Below are 22280 nucleotides of genomic sequence, written 5' to 3' on the forward strand. Positions count from 1 at the left end.
TGCTTATGGTTTTCAGTTTATGTTTCAGGTACTTTTAATTTAAAGGGGAAGAGTTTGGAATGACTGCATTGCACACACCATATTTTTCCGTATTTTACATAACTCTGATGTATTTGGATGTTTATTTACATACTCTAGTTTCACTGTGATTTTCTGATTTTGTTTTGTAAAATGGTTTTATTACTATAAAAATTAAAATTTTTGTAAGCTTACACCCTATATGGTATATAAGCCCATTGCATAAATAATTTTTTAAAAACACCTATAAGTCTAAAACTCAAAAATTGTTTTGAACTAGTGAAGAAACCCGCGTTGCGGGATTGAATTTTATTACTTGCAGAAGCATATTTTATTATCATAGTTGACAAACATGGCAATAGATGTAGTTTACATTAGACTTCTTCATTGTTCATTATACATTTATAAACTTGAATTCGTTTATGGATACTTTTAAGTATGAAGTCCATATTATCTTCTATTGATTGGTCGTCATCAGTTGTATCCTGAAGTAATTTTTTGAGGGAACTGAAGTGTTGGTGTTCTTTATCTGTGGAAACAGCGTTATAGGATCTACTGTCCATGACGAAACCTTCTCTCAATCTGGTTTGTGCTGCTTCTAGCAGTTGTATTTCTCGTAGGTAAGCGATTTGTGAAGAAAGCACGGCAAGAACGATTTGTTTTGACATGTTGGATGTGTATTTTGATGAGGTTTTGTGGTGAGTAATAGAGATCTAATATTGGGAGTCTTATATAAGAGCTGAAGAGCGTGACGTCTGTTCAGGGGTTGCACATGGACGAATATAGTGACATGCAAGTTGTATTGTTTACTGTTCAAGTGGTGTGTTGTCATTTCTTTTCTGGTTGTCGGATATAGTGTGTGTTTTTTTGTTTATATATTGTTATTCTTTTGTATACAATAGAAAAGTTTACCCTTAAATATCTAGTGTTTGTTCTGGTATTTAGAAAAGATCAGATTTCATCAAATGAAATCTTTGTAGAACAAATATGTAGTTATGGCATATCTCGTATGGTATATGAAAACCGAAAGAGACACATATAAAATAGTCGTCCACATAACAACTTTTTTTTAACATGCATACGATTGATTTTGATTACATTGGCTAACAAAAGATTGTTTATATTTTCTAGCAAAAGAGGCAAAAGAGAAACCATTTGTTTTCATGATCAACTTCAATCCATGTAGGGACGCTCATCCTCAGGGAGTTTTTTGACTTCTTTCTTTAGTTCATCGATCATTTCATTTGCTTTCCTTTTGAGGCTATAGATAGCCTGTATGGACTTCGACGCCTCGTATTTGTAGTTGTGAATGATTTTCTGCATTTTCAGGAAGTTGTACGCTGGGCGCCTGAGCATGTTTTGTAGCATCTCATCGATCATTTGTTGAGTGAGTTACATTTGTCAGCAACAGGAAAATGACGGGCATGCATTTATTATTGTTCTTTTTGATTTTTAGGAATTTACACTACAAGGAAAAAGGCCATTACCGGCGACAAAAGTCGCCGGTAAAAGTCTCAAAAGTCGCCGGTAATACTAATAGCGGCGACGCGTCGCCGGTACCGAGTCGCCGCTACTGCCTCGTCGCTATTGATCAGTCTGTCGCCGCTAATGATAATAGTCACCGCTATTAGTATGTCGCCGCTAATGATTATTGTCGCCGCTAATAAGCTAGTCGCCGGTAATGACATCTGTCGCCGGTAAAAGCGTCGCCGGCAAAAGTGTCGCGGGTAATGAGTTCTGTCGCCGGTAAAAGCATCGCCGGTAATTTTTTTTTCAATTTTTTTTAAATAATGATTTTCGTTGCCGGTGATAATATCGCAAGTAAAAGTGTCGCCGGTAATAACAATATTCGATTAAATATCAAAACCAATAGTGTCGACGCTAATTACAAAACAAACATCCTATTAAATATCAAACATAATAGTGTCAATGCAAATTACAAACAAACATCCAAAATACAATTAAATATCAAAAGTCATAATATCCGAGTAGCAAAACAACAAAATTTTTACAATATACCAAGTAGCAAAACGAGACAACATATGCAAATAAAACTCATTCTTACATACCCTCATCGCCGTTCTCATCGTTTCCTTGATTATTTTGGGATTGAAAAAACGAATAAAGCTCATCCCTACATGCCGGGTCGGCGAGCATTGCACGAAGATTTTCCAACTACATAATTAATAACAATATATATAAACTTATAAGTTCGATCGTCAAACATAAACAAAAACTATCAAAATATATTGTTATTTTTAAAGTAAGATAGAAAACCAAAGTACATTGCTATATTTTGCACTTGGGACAAAAACCAAATTACCAAACTTTTTAGCAAATAACCACCACAAAACCAAAACTACCAAATCAACATGGATTTTACGATGCTAAAGTAGATTGCTATTTTACCTGTGATGGTTGTGATGGCGGTTATGATGGTTGCGAAGGCTGTGGAATCGTCGGGAGACCAGAAGGTTTGCGGCCAATGCCTCTAATGTGGCCACGTCGCTCTCTTAATACTTTCTCGAACGTAGCTCTTTCTTGAGTTGACGTTAACTCACTTTCACCTTGAGTTTGTTCTAGCAGCTCTTCAACTAACCGATTCTGTAACTCCCAAAAGTGAGTAACAATTAAGTATAAATAAACATTTAAATATATGATAAAATTATAACTAAATACTTACATATTGTTGTTCCGATTCAGCAGTAACAAATACACCATTCTTATCGGTATGAGCTTTGCAAAATGTTTCCACTCTCTTAAGGTTCTATTTAAGTTTAAAAATTAGATTATATTTTAAATAAATAATTACATGTATCGTACGGTATCTTCTTATAGCAAGTACTGCTATACGAGCTCGAACCCCCACGATTCACAGTTGTTTGCTTTTCACGGATTTTTTTGTTCCTTTCTGAAGCAATTTTGTGTTCGTCAGTTTGAAAATACTCAACTGTCTTCTCCCAGTTATCAACAAGCATACCATCCAGAGGATTTGCCAATGCTCTCGGGATATCTTCATACCCTCCGACCATCTTGAAATATTCTTTTGAGTTGGCTTTACGCTCTCGAAAACCTTTTAACAAGGCTGCTTGAAAACTCTCTGTCAATAGAGTAGCTTGTGTATCCTGGTACATTTGATTGAGATCAAACTTTGTCTACAATAAAAAAAAAAGTTAACCAAGTAAAAAACAATTATAGTTAAACCTATAAAATATATTTAAATAAATAATTACCGCTAAATGTTGTAATACAGTGTCCTTTATATCAGGGGAAACTCTTTTCCAACTCCATTTGTCGAAAGGGACCATCTGCCACATTGTTTTCCCAACTTATCGGGAAAACATGTCTCCCGCCTCTCCTACGGGATTAAATGTGATATCCCTATCATATTGCATGCCTATTGGTTTCCCCTGGTTCTGCAAGATTGCTTTTTCAAGCTTTATATTTTTTGCTTTTTCTCGAACTTTCCTTCGGGCACGTCCCTCAACTACAAATGTAATTAAAAATTATTAGAAACGACATTTAATTTATGATAATTGAACAAAAATAGTAAATAAAAATTCATGATAAGACTTACCGTCCTGCTCGTGCTGGCCAGGACCTCTACCACCTGGGAAAGGTGGGTACTTAGCTCTGTCTCCCCCATGTCCACGACCCATGATAGCAGCCATGGTAAACATAAACAATAGCCACACTCTCATCATTTCCTGAAAATTTATAAGATATACAAATACAGTTTTTATTATAGATACACATTACATAGAAATAAACATTTAGATAGGAATAAACATTTAGATAGGAATAAACATTTCTATTTAAACTAGAAATCCAAATAAAGTTCATATTACAAACACATATTACAAATACACATTACATAAGAACAATTCTAATCAGAATCTTCCTCATATCCTTCAGTGTCTTCTTCGGTATCATAGTCAGAATCGGTGTCATCGTAATCAGTCTCGCAATCAGAAACATCATTGACTCTACCAGTTGGCGGAGGAACATCAGATGCACTTTCTACATCAACAATGACTCTAGGAATGTTTTGAAAGTACATGCTGAAATCGATAAAAAGTGGAGCATCGGATGAAGAGATATTTTGAAGTACATCGACATCGTCTACATTTTCGTGTGAGACATTGTCAACATTTTGAACAAGTTCATCGTTCGATGGTAGATCCCAAATAGTTCGATGATTAACATGCTCGACAACACACTGATGGTTATTGTTTGCTCTCTGATGTAGAACACTTGTTTGGCTTGTGATGCATATATGAGTTGATCTTCTTTGTATGCTTCACGTCGTGTGTAGATACTGGTGAAACTATGACTAGAAATAACTCATGTTCGAGTATCAAACCACTTGCAACGAAATAGTACAGTTGAATAATCATGTGTATACCTCAACTCTATAATCTCTTCTAATTGGACATAATATTTCTCGCCTTTCTCACCCACCGCTAAAACCCCAAAGTTTTGTGTTGTATGTTGTGTGTCACGACTAAGTACCATAAACCTAACACCATTGACTATGCATGCTGTGTAAGAATAAACATTCATTTGCGGGCCCATTGCAAGAACTGACAACTCTTTGTGGAATTCTGGATATTTTTCTATTTTCATTTGATGAACCTAACAATTATAAATTAATATGTATTATGTATTCGTTAGATCCATGAAACAAATTTTTTTATTAATTTATATTACCTTTTCACGAAACCAATTACGAAATTCTCTCTTTTCATCACTTTAGGGATGCTCAGATTTGAATTTCCTATGTTGATGACCAAAAGATATAGATTTAAAAAGATAAAATAAAAAATTAAGAATGAAAGTTAGAGATAAGATTAATTACTTGATATATTGTCTGACTTCTTCACAGCTATTCAATACAAACCATTCCATGTTATGCATTTCCGTTAAATTAAGAGTTTTGATTTGAGTTGTGCTGGTCGGTCGACATTTAGACTCAAACATCCAAAACTTTGTTTTCTCAATGACAACATCTATATTTCTTTCCGGACGATTCTTTACATCTCGAAGGTACATTGAACAAAATGATAAAGCTTCTTCAGCAACATAACCCTCAGCTATAGAACCTTCTGGCTTCGCCTTGTTTCTGACATAGTTTTTTAGTTTTTTCATATATCTCTTGAATGGAAACATCCATCTCATACAAACCGGGCCTCCAGCAATTGCTTCATCAGGTAAATGCAAAAGTAAATGAACCATAATGTCAAAAAACGCCGGAGGAAAAATCAATTCTAACTTGCACAAGATTGCAATAATGTCTACTTTTGCTTTCCTCATATCCTCCACCTTCAATGTTCTGGAACAAAGTTGCTTGAAAAACATACAAAGGTCTACAATAGGTGTATAAGTATCTTTGTCTAACAACCCTCTTACTCCAATCGGTATCAAACGTTGCATAAGAATGTGGTAGTCATGCGATTTCAACCCAATAATGTTAGTATTAGTATCATTCACTTTCTTACTAATGTTAGAACCAAACCCATCCGGCAGTTTAACCTCTTTTATAAATTGACAAAAGAGTTGTCGACTAGATTTCGTGAAAGAGTATCTTGCCTGGGGTCTATGAAACTTGTCACCATTTTTTGCAACCATTCATTTCTCCGAATGTTTAGAATTCTCAAGTCCTCTCGTGCATTTGATGTGTCTTTGCTTTTATCGTTCATTAGGAGAGTACCTAACAAACTCTCGTCCACATTTTTCTGGACATGCATGGCATCTATGTTGTGTTTCAACTGTAGAGAAGACCAATACTCGAGTTCGAAGAAAATGCTTCGTTTCGACCAGTTCAACTCATAATCTTGCTGCTTTGGCTCCCCGCCTCCATGCTCAGGATGTTTACCCGGTTTACGAGTTAGTAGACGACCTAGTTGCTCTTGTATGTCATCATTACTAAAGTGTCTCGAAGCGGGTCTTGTCTCTTCCATCCCGTTAAAGTCCAACCTCTTTCTTAACGGATCATTAGCATCTAGGAAATGACGATGACCGATATATACGACTTTGTTTGTTGCATGGTACGAAGGAGTGTCTTCATTGCAAGTAGCACATGCTCTATACCCTTGCCCACTCCAACCTGATAAACTACTACGAGCTGACCAATCGTTTATTGTCCACAACAACATAGCTCTCATCGTGAAGAATGTGTTTGTCAACACATCTTTAATACGTATGCCTGAGTTCCACAAATGTTTAAGCTCTTCCACCAACGGTATAAGGAAAACATCCATATCCTTACCTGGAGCTTTCGGTCCTGGAATCAAAAAAGTCAACACGAATGATGACTCTTTCATACAAAGCCAGGGTGGCAGATTGTATATGGTAAGTATGACCGGCCATGTGCTATGTGGATTACACATGTTTCCAAATGGATTGAAACGGTCAGCTGAAAGACCTAGGCGTACGTTACGGGGTTCACTCGAGAAGTCGGGGTATTTTTTATCAAAATCTTGCCAATGTTCCCCATCAACAGGATGAATCATCACACCATCTTCTGAACGTCTGGTACTATGCCAAATCATATGTTTGGCAGTGTGCCTCGAACAATATAAACGTCGTAGTCTAGGGGTCACAGGAAAGTACCGTAACACCGTATGAGGTACTTTCTTACCCTTGGTGTTTTTATCGATCCATCGGCTCTCTTTACAAATGAGACAAACTTGCAATGAATCATGTTCTTTCCCAAAGAGACAACAATCGTTTTTGCACACATGTATCGACTCATACCCCAGGCCAATAGACTTTAGTTTCTTTTTGGCTAGATAATGTGAAAGGGGAACCTTGTTGCCTTTGGGAAATGCTAATTGCAAGAGCTCAAGGAGTTGATCAAATGAACTATCAGTCCATTTGTTGTTCACCTTGATATGCATTAACTTTGCTAGAAACTCAAGGGAAGAAAAGATGCAACCAGTATACAATTGAGTTTCCATTTCTTCCATCAACTGTGCAAAATCATCATCCACACCGCTACCCCTTGTATTCGAGGTTCCTTCATCGAGGTTGGTATCATTTTCTCTCGACTCCCACATCACATCGTCATTAAATCGGCCATTTCGTTACTTGGCAAGACGACTGGAGGAATAAAAGATTCACCATGATAGATCCAAATTTTGTACGCCTTACTGAAACCATTTATAAATATATGGCGTTCAATTGCAGTCGGGTACTTGAAGTAACGGTTATCACATTTTTCACACGCACATCTGATTTTCCCATTACTATCAAGGTGCGACTTGGACTTCTCAATAAAAGCTTTGAGTCCTGCTTGGAACTCGGGATGGTTTCGATATGGATTAGTAGTCCAGCTTTTATCAATAGACATGATGTTGCTGAAACATAATTATGGGTTTAGAGTTTAGTATACAGAATTAGCATTGTTTTTTTTTTCCAATCCACATTTTTTTACATCTAAAATAATACAAAAATTAAGTAATAAAGAAATGAAAAAAATAAATTAAAAATTTTTATTTATGCATTTTTTTAATTAATTTTAATTAAAATTACTTGTAAGTTTTTAAACAATTTTATAATAGACATTATGTTGTTGTGTTGGTCTTTATTTATTTATTTATTTTTTCAGTTATAGCATCCTTTAACCTATTTTTATGGTAACCGATTATTATTGGTTATAGAAATATAATCTTATGAATTAATTTGAAGATTATAAATTAACTATATAACTTATTGGTTAATTAATTTGGAGTTAGCTTTGATAAAAACTAGAAACTTTCTAGTTTTTGTATATATATATATATATATTGTGTTTTTTTTCAAATTATAAAAATAATGTATTTTTATTTTTTTTTAATTATAGCATCCTACTTATAAGAAAACCACATAATTTTACATAATACATAAGAACATGAAATTCACATACTTTTACATACATATTATGTTGTTGTGTTGCTTTTTTACCGTCGAGATTAAAATATATAAGTTTTTAAACAATTTTATAATTTTTTTTTGTGTTTTTTTTCCAATTATAAGTTAACTATATAACTTATTGGTTAATTAATTTGGAGTTAGCTTGGGTAAAAACTAGAAGCTTTCTAGTTTTTGTATATAAGTTTTTAAACAATTTTATAGTTTTTTTTGTGTTTTTTTTTCAAATTATAAAAATAATGTATTTTTATTTTTTTTTTAATTATAGCATCCTACTTATAAGAAAACCACATAATTTTACATAATACATAAGAACATGAAATTCACATACTTTTACATACATATTATGTTGTTGTGTTGTTTTTTTTACCGTCGAGATTAAAATATATATAAGTTTTTAAACAATTTTATAATTTTTTTTGTGTTTTTTTCCAATTATAAGTTAACTATATAACTTATTGGTTAATTTGTTTGGAGTTAGCTTGGGTAAAAACTAGAAGCTTTCTAGTTTTTGTATATAAGTTTTTAAACAATTTTATAGTTTTTTTTTTTCAAATTATAAAAATAATGTATTTTTTTTTTCAATTATAGCATCCTACTTATACCAAAACCACATAGTTTTACATAATACATAAGAAGGTGAAATTCACATACTTTTACATACATATAGCACATATACACCAAATACAAATACACACAAAATAACATCCTACTTAAACCAAATACACATAATTTCACATATATACATAATAACATCCTATTTATACCAAATACAAAAGTTTCACAATCATATATCACATTTACAACAAACATACATACATTCACATACACACAATAACATTCTACTTATAACAAATACATATAATTTCTACCAAATACTAATATACCACATATACATCAAACACACATACATTGGAATATATATACCAAATTCACATATATTCAAACAAATACGGAATATACATTCTAATTTTCACATATGACAATTTTCACATAATTTCACATATAAATACAACTTGAAGCTATACAACTAATTGCAATTCAATAACCACAAACAAAAAATTGAATAACTTGCTTGTAATCCAAAACAACACCACCAAAAACAAGAATATGAACAATTTATTATCATTCAATCACTACATAAAGCTAGAAATCGAAATTCATACAAAATAAAAATGAAATAATCAAAAAAAAACTTACCTTTCTTCAAGAAATTGAGGTAGAAATTGATCCCAAAGCTTTAACCACACCTAGAGACACTTGCTTGGAACAATGTTGGGAGAAATTTGCTTGGAAGAAGCAGATTGAAGAGAAAATCGGCGAGATGGTGAAGGAAATTGGAAGCAAACAGAAAGGAAAATAAAGAAGGGAGGTTATCTGCGTGCGTTTTTTTTTTATCTGCGACAGGCAATAGCGGCGACACCAGGGGCTTTACCGGCGACAATGAGTAATAGCGGCGACAAACTGGAGGGAAGGGTACCGTGTCATTTTTAGCGGACTATTAGCGACGACTTTTTTTAACCTTTAGCGGCGACATCTGTGTCGCCGGTATTTGGTTAGACAGGATAAGGCACCCCACCCGTTGGATTGCATATCTCATCGAACGGTTGAGATGCAATAGAGGGGGAAAGTGCGGATTCGGGTGACAACCCTTTAGCGGCGACACTATTACCGGCGACAAGGGGCTTTACCGGCGACTTTAGATAAAGTCGCCAGTAAAGCCTCTTGTCGCCGGTAATAGTGTCGCCGCTAAAGAGTATATTTCTTGTAGTGTTATGTATTTTATCTTTATGGTTTTTGAATTGAAACGATAATAAATTTGAGAAATTTGTTAATGTTATCAGTTAGTATAAAAAATATATTTGTATTTATTTATATTTACTTGCTTGTTATTATTACTTAGATAAGGAAAAGTGTGTGTCGATGATGGATGGTTATGTGTAGGAAAGAAGGAATGTTTTTCCATTGTGGGTGATGGATGGTTATGTGTAGGAAAAAAGGAATCTTTTCTAATTTGTTATAAATTTATGAATCTTATTGAACCTACAACAAAGATATGTTGCATAAGATGTTTTAATTTTTAATTAGAGACTATAGTATAGCATGTAGAGGATGGGATGCATTTCACATGATATATCATAAAACATATTAGGAAGTTGAGATGTAGTAGGTAAAGGTGTCCCAACAAAAAGAAAAAAAAAAGTGGCAAAAACATATCATATGGAAGAGTAGTTGACATGGAGCAAAACAAAGCCTAAAAAAATTTAAGGTTAAACCATGCATCCCAGTTGCATTAGTGGCTGATCAAGAGGTGTCCTTCTGTGATCTTAGTCTTTTCTGAGGTTGTTGTTATGACCCAGCGCTTTGGTAAGGTCTATCGCAGGAGGATTAGGTAGGGAATTGGTTTGGAAAATGATAAGGGGTAGTTTAGGAAATATCTAAATAGGATTAGTTTGGATAAGTAGAAGATAATAGTTATCTGTTAGTTTTTGTTGTTGTCAATTAGCAGGACACTATTTAAGGTGCTCCATAGTTTGTTTAGTTTTTTTATGCTTTAATAAAAATATCGTGTGGTTTTTCTTGGAGTTTCCCTATAGCTCGAATTGCAGGTAGGGAACTAGGGCATTGACCCAAGTTCTTAATATTTGGTATCAGAGCGAACCTTCACAGGTCTTGATGACGGAAAACCTTGAAGGGAAAGGCACTAATGCCGAACGAATGGCGGCACTGGAAAAGACCGTCAACCAGGTGCTTGATTCGACTGAAGCACATCGGGTAGAGGTGGCAGTACAAATGCAAGAACTCACCAAGGCGGTTTCGGATCTAACTCTGGCAATCAAGAAACCACAAAAGAAGCAAAGAAAGACTAACTATAGTCCGTCTTCCAGTTCAAAGGACGACGAGGGGGATGAGGAAGAGGGTTCCAGTGATTCTGATAAGAGTATAAGGTCTAATGTTTCCAGGCGTTCCAAAAAGAGGCATGGGAGGCGGGACCCGATACTCGATTGTCGGAAATTGAAGGCCTCAGTTTTCAGCAGGGAGGATGTTCATGGGTGGATTTACAAGGAAAAGATATACTTCGAAATTCAGAAGCTTGGCAAGAAGGATCAGTTACGTGTAGTGGCTATTTGTTTGGAAGGAGCTCCGTTAACCTGGTTCAGGTGGAATGATGCCAAGCGACCGTTTCGATCATGGGGAAGATTCAAACACAAATTGTTGGATCTCTTTCAAGCATCTCACGAAGGCAGCGTCCAAGAGCAATTCTTGGATATTCAACAGACGGGATCAGTCCGGGAATACATGGACCGATTTGAAGGTTTCACGAGACAACTTGAGCAGGTACCAGAGTCAATTCAAGAGAGTACATTCATTAAAGGACTGAAGGAATATGTAAGGGCAGCAGTACGAATAGTTGGACCAAAATCGTTGGCTCAGGCTATCCGTATGGCTATCAAGATAGACAAAAATCAGACCAGGGGGTTAAGCCGTAGCAGGGTTGGTTCTGGAACTCCAAAGCAGGGAACAAATGACACAGAAAAAAACAATGCCACTGCACCAACAGCTTTGGTTAAACAGGGAGTTAGTGGACCAGGTGCGTTTAAATGTCTTACTCAAATAGAGGTGGCGGAGAAACGAGCATAGGGTTTGTGTTTCAGGTGTGATGGCAAGTTTGCTCCAAGGCACAAGTGCCCTAGCAAGACGTTTCAGGTCCTTATTGTCGATGAGGAAGTTGACGAGAGATCTGACTTGGAGCATGCCCATTTTGATATGGCGGAGGTTTCGCTCAATACGGTCAGTGGGTTGACACCTCCCAGGACGATGAAAGTAAAAGGTGATGTCGGAGGACTAGAGGTGATTGTTTTAATAGATAGTGGGGCTATGCATAATTTCCTATCAATGCAAATCATACGCCTCTTGGGGGGTGGCTGTAGTAGCCAAGGGAATAGTAGGGGTCAATCTAGGCAACGGGCTGATGGTGAGAAGTCAAGGAACATGTAAGGGTGTAGTTCTCAACCTACCAGAAACATAGGTGGTGGGAGATTTCATTCCATTCGATATGGGGGGATCGGATATCATATTGGGTATATAGTGGCTGCAAACTCTAAGAGACATGACCGTTAATTGGAAGGAACTACGCATGCAATTCTGAGATGGAGGTTGGCTTGTGACGATTACAGGTGACCCAACCCTATCAAAATCCTTGGCTTCATGTAAGACTTTTTGTAAAATGTTGCAGCAAGAGGTGGAAGGTTTCTTGGTCTAGTTGGCTGACAAGGTTGATACTAACGAACCACCTGAGGTACCGGTTGCAATACAAGTGATTCTTGATGACTAATCGGATGTGTTTAACATGCCTAGTGGTCTACCGCCAAGCCGTAGCCACGAGCATGGCATAACTCTTAAAGAAGGAACTCCACCCATCAGTGTGCGGCCGTATCTTTATCCGCGTGTCCAGAAGAATGAAATTGAAAAACTTGTGGGGGAGATGCTTAGTGCTGGAATTATTCAGGCTAGTACTAGCCCATTTTCTAGTCCTGTGTTACTCGTGAAGAAAAAGGACTGGAGTTGGTGGTTTTGTGTAGATTATCGTGCACTAAACAAAGTCACGGTGCTAGATAAATTTCCGATTCCGGTGATTGATGAGTTGTTGGATGAGTTACACGGGGCTACCGTATTTTCGAAAATTGATTTGAATACCGGTTATCACCAGATTCGTATGAAGACGGAGGATATTCCGAAAATAGCTTTTAGGACCCATGAGGGTCATTACGAATTTTTAGTCATGTCGTTCGGGTTAACTAATGCTCCTGCTACTTTTCAGTCTCTAATGAATAAAATATTTCATCCGTTCCTACGACACTTCATTTTGGTTTTTTTTTTACGACATACTAATTTACAGTAGGTCAGAATCTGAACACGCACTGCACCTGGGGAGGGTTTTGGACATGTTGAGAGCTCACCAGTTGTATGCTAACACAAAAAATGTTTTTTCTTTTAGGATAGGGTCGAATATCTAGGTCATATAGTATCCAAGGAAGGGGTAGCGGCTGACCCGGCTAAGGTTGCGGCCATGTTGACGTGGCCTTTACCTAAAACGCTTCGTGAGCTGCGGGGATTTTTGGGTTTGACGGGCTATTACCGTAAGTTCGTTAAAAATTATGGGAAGATTGCTTGGTCATTAACAGAGCAACTTAAGAAGGACAATTTTAAGTGGACGGAAGAGGCCACAGAAGCATTCCAAAAGTTACAAAAGGTAATGACTGAAGTCCCAGTGCTTGTATTACCTGATTTTGGTAAGGAGTTCGTGGTGGAAACCGACGCATCGGGATACGGTTTGGGAGCGGTGTTGTCACAAGAGGGGAGACCATTGGCTTATTTCAGCCATATTCTGGGAACGAGGGCCCGATTAAAATCCGTATATGAGTGAGAACTTATGGCGATTGTACTTGCAATACAGAAGTGGCGGCCGTATTTGTTGGGAAGGTGTTTTATGGTGCGAACAGACCAAAGGAGTCTAAAATATTTGTTAGAGCAAAGGACTGTAACTGAATATCACCAAAGGTGGTCATCAAAGTTGTTGGGTTATAAATTTGTGGTGGAGTATCAGCCAGGGAAGGAGAACAATGTGGCGGACGCTTTGTCCAGACGGGTTCAACCTCCACAATTGTTGACTTTGGCAGCAGCGAGCCTCGTGGATTGGGAGGGGTTATGGAAGTAGGTTGGAGAAAATGAAGAATTGTGTGCTATCCGGCAACGACTCTTAACTGGTGAAACCATGGCAGGTTATAGGCTGGTACGAAATCAGTTGTTGTTTAAGGGGCGGCTGGTGATACCAAGTGACTTGGCTTGGATACAAAATACTTATCAGTGGCTCGCGAGGGAGGTCTATTGGAAGGGAATGAAAGGAGATGTTGCGAGAAGGGTAGCGGAATGCAACACGTGTCAACGGCAGAAGTACTCAACCATGGCGCCAGGTGGGTTGTTACAACCTTTAGAATTACCGAACAAGGTGTGGTCTGAACTGAAAATGGATTTAATCGATGGGCTTCCTCGATCGGAAGGGTACATGGTAATTTTTGTGGTGGTTGATCGTTTGAGCAAGTATGCTCACTTTGTACCTGTGAAGCATCCCTATACAACAGTTACCGTGGCTAATGTGTTTCTTAAGGAAGTTGTTAGACTTCATGGGATTCCCGACTCTATTGTCTCAGATCGGGACAAAATTTTCTTAAGTCGATTCTGGAAAGAATTATTCAAACTGCAAGGTACCGTATTAAAGCAAAGCATGACCTATCACCCGCAAACAGACGAGCAAACGGAAGTTGTGAATCGTTGTTTGGAGACTTATCTGCGATGTTTCGTGATAGATTCGCCTCGGAAATGGGTAACGTGGCTACCTTGGGCGGAGTACAGGTATAACACTTATTTTCACACTTCCACTAAGGCAACACCCTTTAGAGTTTTGTATGGGCGGGATCCTCCACATTTGTTGTTTTATGGCCAAAACGGGTATCCAGTAGGGTCCGTGGATCAATATTTGGAAGAACGAGATCGGATTCTCCAAGAATTACGGGGATATTTGTTGAAAGTGCAGCAGACTATGAAGTTACAAGCTGATAGACAACAAAGGGTAGAAAAAAGACGAAATGAAAAGTTGGCATCTCGGTATTTTGGTCCTTTCCGTGTCATAGAGAGAATAGGGCAAGTGGCATATCGGTTGGAATTACCTGGGACATCTCATATTCACAATGTGTTTCATGTTTCTCAGTTAAGGAAAGCTGTCTGGGAACGAATAGCTATGCCATGTCTGCCAGCTACTTTAACTGAGGACATGGAAGTGTTATTATAGCCTGGTCAGGTGGAGGGGGTACGCGAAGGGGTGGCTGGGAAAGAGGTGCTGATACGTTGGAAGGATTTACCGGAGTATGAGGCTATGTGGGAGCATTTGGCGACTCTGGCTAACCAGTTCCCTGACTTCAACCTTGAGGACAAGGTTTTAGTTTGGGAGGGGAGTAATGTTATAACCCAGTGGTTTGGTAAGGTCTATCGCAAGAGGATTAGGTAGGGAATTGGTTTGGATAATGATAAGGGGTATTTTAGGAAATATCTAAATAGGATTAGTTTGGATAAGTAGAAGATAATAGCTATGTGTTAGTTTTTGTTGCTGTCAATTAGCAGGACACTATTTAAGGTGCTCCATAATTTGTTTAGTTTTTTTATGCTTTAATAAAAATACCATGTGGTTTTTCTTGGAGTTTCCCTGTAGCTCGAATTGCAGGTAGGGAACTAGGGCATTGACCCAAGTTCTTAATAGTTGTTTATCCGTGGAATGATAAAAGTCAGTTACTTAGAGGGCTTTTATTGATTGTGTTGTATAGGTAATAAGAGTGTTTGTATACTTGAGGAGCTGTAAGATAACCGTTTTGGTACATCTGAAGTTTGTGATGTTGATGATGTCATTGAATATTTATGGTTTGGATCAAGTAATCTACTTTCAGTGGTAGGGGTAGGGGTGTGTGGGTTTGTTGATTGGATGACAGTTTGGAGATCTTCAATATCAACAAGGAGAAAACAGATGGTAGCAGCCGATGATGTTCTTAATAACTGAATTGTCATTTGTTTTGCAAGTGATGTATGTGTCTTGATAGCGGCAAATAAGTCTCATCTACCTAGGTGTGTATTTTCTGCAAGGAGTTTGTCTGGACCCATACCAATAGTTTTTCGTGCCACATAATCAGTAATGGATGCAGATAGAATACCAGTTTCATCTGTAATGGTTGCATTTAATTTATACCTGCATAAAGGCATTGTTTACTGAGTATATAACAAAGTGTCTATTTCTTGTGTTTAGAAGATGATGAACCTACATGAAGTTTGGTGTTGTAACTGCACCATGTGAATTGCAAAACCACTTGATTTCTTTTTCAAAAATAGGATCCTTATAGACAGGGCATGTCAGTTGACACCAGTAATCTTTAAAGAAGATATGGTGTATTGATGCTTTCACGTTGAATGTCTTGTCTTGAACATATAAAAAGGGAATATATGCAAGTGTATTGACAATAGTTATCTGAACAAATGGTTTGGTTATGAATTACCAAAAGCTCAAAACGTGTCTTTTTTGTGAGCTTATCAATTGTTGTTTGTATTCCTGTATGTTCACTTATAGATCTTGTTGGGCCAATGTACCTATAGAAAGCATGAAACTTGTGTTAAGTAGTATTTTTTCTATGATGATCCTAAGATCATTGACTTTGTGAATGGTTGGTTATCGGTGCATCAGTAGGGCTATGTCTGGGATTTTAGGGTTAACATACAGGTGTGTTGCACTCGAAGATCCATGCCTAAGTACTTGTTGAGAATAAGTAGAGAAGAGGGTATGTTTCTTTTTTAGTTTCTTTATAGAAAAACGACATCCAATATAAAAAAAAAAGATGAAATATTGTAGCTGAAGAAAAAATACCATGTGTTTCGGAAGCTTTTAGGTTGTTGAGTGCAACAACTATTGTTACAGGGAGAGGCATCAATTTTTGGGGATCAAACTTCTCAGGGCATCTGGTGCATTCTTTCCAAAAGTTAATTGCAAGTTCGTCACCATTGAAGTTGGCATACTAGATGCGGATTAATGAGAGGATTTAAAAACATGTACACGTATGGTATGCTGGTAGAGTGTTCTTACTTTTGATCAGCAAGGACCAGTAGTACAAAAGCTTCTCCATCCTTTTTTGTGCAGTCTTTAATTTTGGTGATTACCCCAATGAAATCTGTAGGTGTGACAATTATATATTTGGTAGAAAAGAAATGTGATGTTTTTCATACTGTGAAATTGAAATGTTTTTGAATTCATAAGAGTGAAGAGGTTAAGAAAGATTTAGACATAAGAAAAACGGAAATATGCATCTACCATGATTGTAGATCTCACCAGGTACCTGGGTAGTATGGTGGGGTTTCTCCCAACTCTAAAATTTGTTTTTCGGTAAGAAACATAACCAACGTCTATGTAGAAATCTTGTTCAACCATTTTTTGATATTCATATAATAAAGGACATGTGTATTCATCAATGGTAAAACAATCATAGGTTGTAACTATAGCATTCGGACTCCCAGGTATGTTGTTTATTTATTTATTTTGAGGACTATTGAGCAACTCGACGAGTTGGTGCTACAACTCGTCGAGTAGAGTCGTGTTGTGCCATGTGGGATTAATGATCTACTCGACGAGTCAGAGAGTCGACTCGCTGAGTAGACGCTGTAAAGTGAATCCCTAAATCCCCAGGTTTAGGGGCTATTTAAGGGCACTTATAGCCTCATTTGCGGCTCATCAACTGCTTGCCTTCACGGAGAGAAACCCTAATCTCCCTTGAGCTGATAGAGAGAGTGTTGAGCTAATATTGAGTATCTTGGTGCATCTTTTGAAGAGAAGAGAAGGATTTCAAGCAAGTAACGAGAAGAGGTTGTTAGATTTGTTGCTATTCATCCAAGAGCTTCTGTAAAAGGTAAAAAGTTTATACCTTTCTCATTAGTTTGGGTAGATCTCATTTTATTGGAGTTTAGGGCTTCTTTTCCATATAATATTGGGGCTTTGAGTGTATTAAGCACATCTAGAGATTTGGACATCAGATCTGGACCTTCTGAGGTCCCTAGAGTCCAAAGGTCCCTGCTTTATTCAGCCATAATAGAGCCTTTGAGTGAAAAACCCTTAATAGAGCATGTTCTTGGCATTTCAAGCGCTAAGTGCCATGCATGAACGTAAAGCTCGTGGCTTTACGTGATAAACGAGTCTTGAGAGATTAGATCCAGAGTGTGAGAGGGTTTTCTTCCTTGAAATCGTCTGAATGGACTCGCCGAGTCGATGAGCCGACTCGACGAGTCGGTTAGGGTTTGTCCTGATGAGCATGATCACGCGATAACTCGACGAGTGGAGGGTCAACTTGACGAGATGATTTGATCCTTCACGATAATTATGAGGAAAACGAGTGGACTCGACGAGTCACATGGGTGCACTCGGCGAGTCAAGTCAAACATGGACTGTTGACTCGAGCTTAACTTCTGTTGACTTTAGGGTTTGGTCAAATATGAGTAATGGAGACCATGGAGGGGTAAAATGTTCTTTTTCCCATTCCAAAAGTTACAGAGATAGAGATCAACCCTTAGTAAATTTTGAGTATGAGTAGAGTAATAATTGGAGATATTTATCCTAATGTGTTAGACGGAGGCTAGTTCGAGATTCCAGAGTACGAGACCTTTACTTACTTGCTTACAATGTAAGTCTTCTCACTATACTTACCATGAGTGGTATCTTTGTGTGACCGAGATGTCTTATGTGCTTATCTGTGTATTGTGATATTCTACAACTTGTCTTTGTGATTTATGTTGAGTATTATTATTATGATCTTATTGAGTTAGGACCGGAGGGTCCACCCGAGTTGTGGGATCGGAGGGTCTCCACTGGAACACATTGACCGGAGGGTCGTATCGAGTTAGCCTTAAGTGGCTAATGTGATGTGTGTGGTATTTTGGGGAACTCACTAAGCTTCGTGCTTGCCTTGTTATGTGTTTTGTGTTTTAGGTACTTCTCAGGATCACGGGAAGGCGCCGACTTGATTGTACACACATCAGAGATTGAGTTATGATTGAGATGATCCTAGAGTTTTTATATATACAGTTTTTGGATATCAGATTTGATGATTTGACATTTTGACATTTTGTGAATTTATTATTGAGATAAATGTGTTTTTAAATTGAAAATTTTGGTTTGAAAATTTATGTTGTTACAAGTTGGTATCAGAGACTTGGTTTGAGGGATTCAGATGCACCTCCGGGTGTGTTTGGACTCAAACTGAGGATCTGAGAAAAAAATTTCAAAATAAATGATTTGTTTTCTAAAACCAGTAAGAGTTTTAAGAGAAACGAGTTGGAGCGGTGTGTATAATCAGCCAAATCCAGAACGGTGATTTCCCAAAATACCCTTACTTTTGTATTATGAGAAATTTATGCGATATTAGAATTGCATGCTAGAGAGTTGGCTAGGTATTTCATAATCTAGGGCTAGAGTTTCCTGATTTGTGATGCCTTATCCTAGGATATGCTTTTGATTAGTGTTATCTGTTATTTGCTCTGAGTATGTGCAGAGTTCAGAGTCGGAAGATAATCTAGGAAGAGATACCTAGATGAGCTTGAGAGGAGTCTATTGAGAGAGTAGTATGTGATTCGTGAGATATAGAGTATTTGTGAATTAGAATCCTAGGAGGAGGACTTGGGTGACTACATGTGGGGTGTGGAAGGTAGTATTGGGCCCACACTACTGAAAGCACCTGGTCTGTATGCAATCCAGGTAAGAATCCTTAGGATGCTAAGGAAAGAGTAGGGATGGGTATTCGAGTGTGAGTATGCTCGAGCGAGTCTCTGATGATTTTGTGTTGTGTTTCAGAGACATCATGGTAGGTACACACCACACCCCAGAGAGCAATGGAGTTAGAGATGATGAGATTCGCAGGATGATTCACGACGAGGTGGCCGTAGCCATACGAGAGGCTATTCCGGAGATGTTTGGATATATTAAGACCACTTTGATCGAGACGTTTGACGAGCGATGTGCTGCAGTTTCAGAGGCGGCGGCTACAGCTGCTGCTAGGCCACAGGGAGGTGATTCGTTGTTGTACCAGGAGTTCATCAACACGAAGACACCATAGTTTAATGGGACTCAGGATCCAAATGTTGCGATGAGATGGATCTCTAATATCGAGGGATGTTTCTGCACTTGTTCATGCCTAGAGCATTTGAGGGTGCGGTTCGCGTTGAACCAGCTTTGCTTGGGAGCGAAGGACTGGTGGAAGTTTGTGACGGCCAGTTTTACTCATGTAGAGCACACTGCAGTGACTTGGGAGAGGTTTATTGTGATGTTCCGAGATGAGTATGTTCCCCCGGTGGAGAGGGAATGATTGGCCCATCAGTTTTTGTCTCTCAAGCAGAAGACAGAGTCGGTAACTGAGATTACGCGAATGTTTCACGAGAGGGCATTGTTCTGCCTAAGCATGTGTTGACTGAGCAGGCGCGCATGAGCTAGTATTTAAGCATTCTGAGGAGGGATATTCGAGAGTTCGTGGCGAACTCGTCTTATCGGACATTTTCTGAGCTTCAGGCAAATTCCAGGAAGAGGGAGATCGAGCTGGAGACTCAGGTCATGGAGGACGCAGGGTCTCAGGGGAGAGACCAGAGGCCGACGCAGTCGCAGTCGCAACGGGCTAAGCCCACTGATTCAAGAACTGGGGCAGAAGGGCCGCACTTATTGAAAGTGCGGAAAGAGTCATGAGGGGTCATGCTGAGCGGGGATTTGCTACAAATGTGGCAAAGAGGGGCATATGGCAAAGGATTGCCCCAAGGGGTTTGCAGTTTGCTTCCACTACAACCAAATCGTCCACCGGAAGGCCGAGTGCCCTCAGCTGCGTCAGGGATCAGCATAGGGATCTGCACCTGCTATTTTGCGTGCTACTGATAGTTAGTCGGTGAAGGCCGAGGTTCCGAGGGCTAGTGGTAGAGCTTTTCAGCTGACAGTGGAGAAGGTCCGCACAACACCTGATGTTGTGGTTGGTACATATTTCCTTATTTATTTTGAGATTTATTGTGCTTATTCTGTGCTATATTTAGCTACATTTCTTGTGAGTTATGTACCTGCTTTAGTTTTGTTTGACTCGGGTGCGAGTCGATCCTTCGTGTCTTTAGCTTTTAGTCGTCACATCAGTGTTCGACGTGAAGTGTTGGGTCGACCTATGACAGTTTCTATAGCCGACGAGCACGCGGTGTTTGCTTCTGATGTGTTCTGGAAATGTGTGCTCGAGATTTTTGGTGTTGAGTTTCTGATAGATCTGGTGCCGGTCGCGATGGGTGAAGTCTGTGTCATTGTGGGCATGGACTGGTTGAGCCGGTTCGGAGCTACGATCGACTGCGAGCGTTAGTTGGTGACCACACGACACCTTAGTGGGGGAGTGCTTACAGTGTATGTTGAGGGTAGCAGATCTGGGTCAACATTCTGCTCTACCACCAGAGTGAGACCGAGTCTACAGCAGGGTTGTAGGAGCTTTTTAGCGTATGTGATGGATACGCGGGTTGCTACCGAGAGACCAAGTTCTATCGCTGAGGTTCCAATAGTGAGTGAGTTTCCGGATGTTTTTCCCAAGGAGTTACTTGGCGTGCCTCCTAGGAGGAAAGTGGAGTTCCGGATTGATTTGGTTCCGGGAGGGGCACCTATCGCCAAGACACCTTATCGCCTTGCGCCACCATAGATGCAAGAGTTATCCTCATAGCTCCAGGAGCTGTTGGGGAAGGGCTTTATCAGACCGATTAGCTCGTCGTAGGGAGCGCTGATCCTTTTTGTCAGGAAAAAGGATGGTTCACACCAGATATGCATTGATTACCGGGAGTTAAACAAGCTGACGGTCAAGAACCGTTATCCACTTCCGAGGATCGATGATTTGTTCGATCAGTTGCAGGGGCATCTTGATTTTCCAAGATCGATTTGAGGTTTGGATATCATCAGATTAGAGTCCGCGAAGAGGATATCCAGAAGACGGCCTTTAGGGCTCGTTATGGGCACTACGAGTTCGTGATGATGCCTTTCGGGCTCACCAACACACCGGCAACGTTCATGGATCTCACGAACCAGGTGTGCAGTCCTATGTTGGATCGATGGATGATCATGTTCATCGATGATATCTTGGTGTATTCGAGATCCCAAGAGCAACATGAAGAGCATCTGAGAGAGATTCTTGGAGTTTTAAGATCTGAGAGGATTTATGCCAAATTCTCGAAGTGTGATTTTTAGTTACTAGAGGTCCAGTTCCTAGGACATCACATTAATCAGAATGGGATATTGGTCGATCCGGCCAAGATTGAGGCAGTTATGCGATGGGAAGTGCCGCGATCCCCATCTGAGATCATTTGTTTTCTGGGATTGGCCGGCTACTATCGGAGATTTATCAGATATTTCTCCAAGATTGTCGTCCCCCTCACCAGGTTGACCCGGAAGGGTGTTGTTTTTATTTGGAGTCCCGAGCAACAGGCCTCATTTGAGACGCTTCGTCAGAGATTGTGCGAAGCCCCGATTTTAGCCCTTCCTGAAGGAGTGGAGGACTTTATGGTATATTGTGATGCATCAATATCAGGGATGGGTGCGGTGCTGATGCATGGAGGCACGTGATAACATATGCATCGAGGCAGTTGAAGCATCATGAGACGAGATATTCCACCCACGATCTACAGTTGGGGGTGGTGTTCTCCCTCAAGATCTGGTGCCACTATTTGTACGGGGTTCGGTGTACCATATACACAGACCACAAGTGCCTGAAGTATCT

At 39.0% G+C, this 22280-nt stretch overlaps 1 protein-coding gene across 1 annotated transcript; it reads right to left on the reverse strand.

Moving 5' to 3' along the window:
- Positions 1-4872: 4872 nt before the first annotated feature.
- On the reverse strand, positions 4873-7076 carry LOC111900576 (uncharacterized). The gene is made up of 2 exons (XM_023896457.2): positions 5608-7076; positions 4873-5350 (listed from the first exon to the last, which is right to left on the reverse strand). Exons 1-2 carry the CDS (start codon positions 7074-7076, stop codon positions 4873-4875), a joined length of 1947 nt encoding a protein of 648 aa, XP_023752225.2.
- Positions 7077-22280: the final 15204 nt, after the last annotated feature.

This window comes from Lactuca sativa, chromosome 8 (assembly GCF_002870075.4).
Source record: "Lactuca sativa cultivar Salinas chromosome 8, Lsat_Salinas_v11, whole genome shotgun sequence".
Classification (NCBI taxonomy): Eukaryota; Viridiplantae; Streptophyta; class Magnoliopsida; order Asterales; family Asteraceae; genus Lactuca; species Lactuca sativa.